We start from the raw sequence: 2,580 nt of genomic DNA, 5'->3' as shown, positions 1-2,580 counted from the left end.
TTATAAGTAGGGTTGACTGTCGGATGACTAACCTGCGACTTTTCAAGTTTCTCCTGTAGCGCCTGCGCTTCGGATCGAGCTCGTTCGCTGTCCGCCTGCGTTACACGGAGCTCGGCCTGACATCGGCGCAGGTCCGATGAGGTTTTGTCGGCTCGTTCGTGTATTCGGTCGAGTTCGTGTGTGCTGCTGTAGATGTTGCTGCCGAATCGCGTTGTTTTAGCCTGCGCCAGCTCCAAGTCCTGCCGCAGGCGCTCATTTTCCAGCTCTAAGCGCGCAATGCGCTGACGCGCTGTGTCGTAGTCATCGCCGCGACGTCCGAACTCCATCGCCTTGTCCAGTTCGGCCTTCGATTTGCCTGCAGGAAAACGCGAAAATTAATCTACATTCTGGAAGCGTTCGGCAATCCAACAGTTACCGAGTTCAGACTGTGAGCTCTCTAACTTAGCTTCGATGCGTTCTCTATCGTTTTGCGCTCTATCTAATCTGGCAGTGAGTTTCTCTACTTCGCTGTTCAGCGCATGAATCTTCATCTTGTAGTCGGCAATCTCCCGCTCGTGCAGCTCTCGCTCTTCCTGCTTCTCTTGCTCGGCGCGATCCCTAAAAATGGATCTGTGATATTTTAATAATCTATAAGACTGAGAGCGTCCAGCTAAGAGACGGCCTTAAGCTCATACCTTTGCTCCCGCAGCTGATTCATCTGCTTCTCCTTATCGCCGATGGCTTCCTCCAGAGTGCTGAGCGCGCCCTCTGAGGAACAGTGGTGCGCCTGCATGGCGGAGAGCCGCGCTCTTGCCATGTCCACCTGGTTGTCTTTCTCCTTGAGGAGATCCTCAAGATTTTCAACCTGCGGGCACAGTTTAGTAAATTCCTCTCTTAGATCAGAGAAAGCGGTTAGAGGAGGCAACAGCGCATCGTCAAGACAGGCAGTGAGGAGGGCGCAGTAAAAGTTTGTTTGGAGTTAGTGAGACTGGGAAATAGGCCTGGGTAACACAGTGGGTTTCCATGTGTCCACACAGCGATACGGCTTGCCGTATTGATACAGCGACACTTTGCGCCACACTTTTCATATGAAACAGGAGACGCTGCGTTTTGTGATGTCTAGTGGTTCGTTAGCGCAGCTTTTAGCGCTGCAGCGCGTTTTTTCTGTGGTTTTCAACTCAAAATGTCTTAAATTTTACGTGATTTTGATTGAAAAACTTGGTGGAAGTTTCAGATCCGAAACAATATACATTTTCGGCACATTTTAAGCGTTTTTTGATCGGTCACGATCTTTAGCCGACGATTTCTTCCTTATTATTGACCCAAACGCTTTATAAATGTATATTTGTGACCTTCTTATGTGGAAAGGAATCGATTGAGCTCAAGAAACAGGCGTGTGAAATTTTGATTTTTGTCCGAAATTTCCAAGGGTGAGGGTCGATTTTTTGAAAAAATGAAAATTTCCTCAAAATGTCTTAAGTTTTAGATCATTTTCAGCTCGCGGACGCTTCAATGCATCGAAATCGTTTTTAACCGATTGCAATTTGCCGAGATGCTGTTTTTATAGAAAATCGTGCGTTTTTCCACAAATTTCAAAATTTCCAAATCGGTCCGATACAGTTACAGAATAGTTACGCAGAAGATTTCCACTTGCAAAAAGCGGGTTTTTCCAAAATAAAATCGACCTTAGAACCACAAGGAAAACATTGATAACATTTGCCTTGAAAAAAAGCGTCTTTTCGACCTTCAAACTCTTATGACGTTCAAGATTCTCAACTGATTTCGAGTTTGCAAAATACGACTTTTAGACCAAACCACTCGTTTCAGAACGAATTTTTATCGATCCAAATCGGGCCCGTATTAAGAGAGTTACTAATTTATTATAAGGATCTGATGTGCTATATGTATAACAACCGCAAAATATTCATAATATGCGTGCCATTCGCGTTAGTGTTTGCCATCATACAAAGTATTTATTTTACCCCAACTCTGCCGTCTTGAATGAGATTAAATGTTAAGTGTTGTTCCAAGTGCCGCGTCGTAAGAGGCGAGGTGTCGCGGCACATGGACGCACAGAGCGGCATCAACACACAAGTGTCTTAAAACCCCCAGTATTACCCAGACCAACCCCACCAAGTTAAAGGTGAAATTCATAAAAAGACGCTAAACCAAAAAAAAAATTGAATACTTACGGAAACCAAATGGCAAATAAAAGATACATACGAACCGAAAATGCACTAGCTACACTTTACACTGCACTATTTTCAATTTTCACTGGTAAAGTTATGCGTTGCTTGAACTAACTATGTAAGGGCGGACCCCCCCCCCCATTCAATTCTCTATCCAACGATGCCAAAAGGAATTTTGTGGCTCGAATGGTTCTTGAGAAACTTCGAAAAAAGCAGCGATCTTGCAACTTAAAGAAAACCACGCAAATTTAAAACTTCTTGAATTCAAGCATTTTTTGAGAAAACTGCCAACATTTTCTTATCGAGGGTTCACTTTCTAAAAAGGCCATTTATTTCTCTCTAGAATAATGTACAAATGAGCGTTCTTGCTCATATTGACTCCCAGAACTAAACAAAAACCAGACGGAAAACA

General features: G+C 43.9%; 1 protein-coding gene across 1 annotated transcript; it reads right to left on the bottom strand.

Annotated features, from left to right (window-relative positions):
• Nucleotides 1-17: 17 nt before the first annotated feature.
• LOC125503165 (ELKS/Rab6-interacting/CAST family member 1-like) lies at nt 18-1,206 on the bottom strand (the record flags this gene model as incomplete). Its single annotated transcript, XM_048663165.1, has 3 exons — nt 675-1,206; nt 416-597; nt 18-355 (listed from the first exon to the last, which is right to left on the bottom strand). Coding segments are annotated over exons 1-3 (642 nt in total), but the record flags the coding sequence as incomplete, so codon positions are not given.
• Nucleotides 1,207-2,580: the final 1,374 nt, after the last annotated feature.

Source organism: Dendroctonus ponderosae, unplaced genomic scaffold (assembly GCF_020466585.1).
Source record: "Dendroctonus ponderosae isolate FM_Combo_2020 unplaced genomic scaffold, Dpon_F_20191213v2 Dpon_F_20191213_1260, whole genome shotgun sequence".
Classification (NCBI taxonomy): Eukaryota; Metazoa; Arthropoda; class Insecta; order Coleoptera; family Curculionidae; genus Dendroctonus; species Dendroctonus ponderosae.
This window is presented reverse-complemented; position numbering and strand designations above follow the sequence as displayed.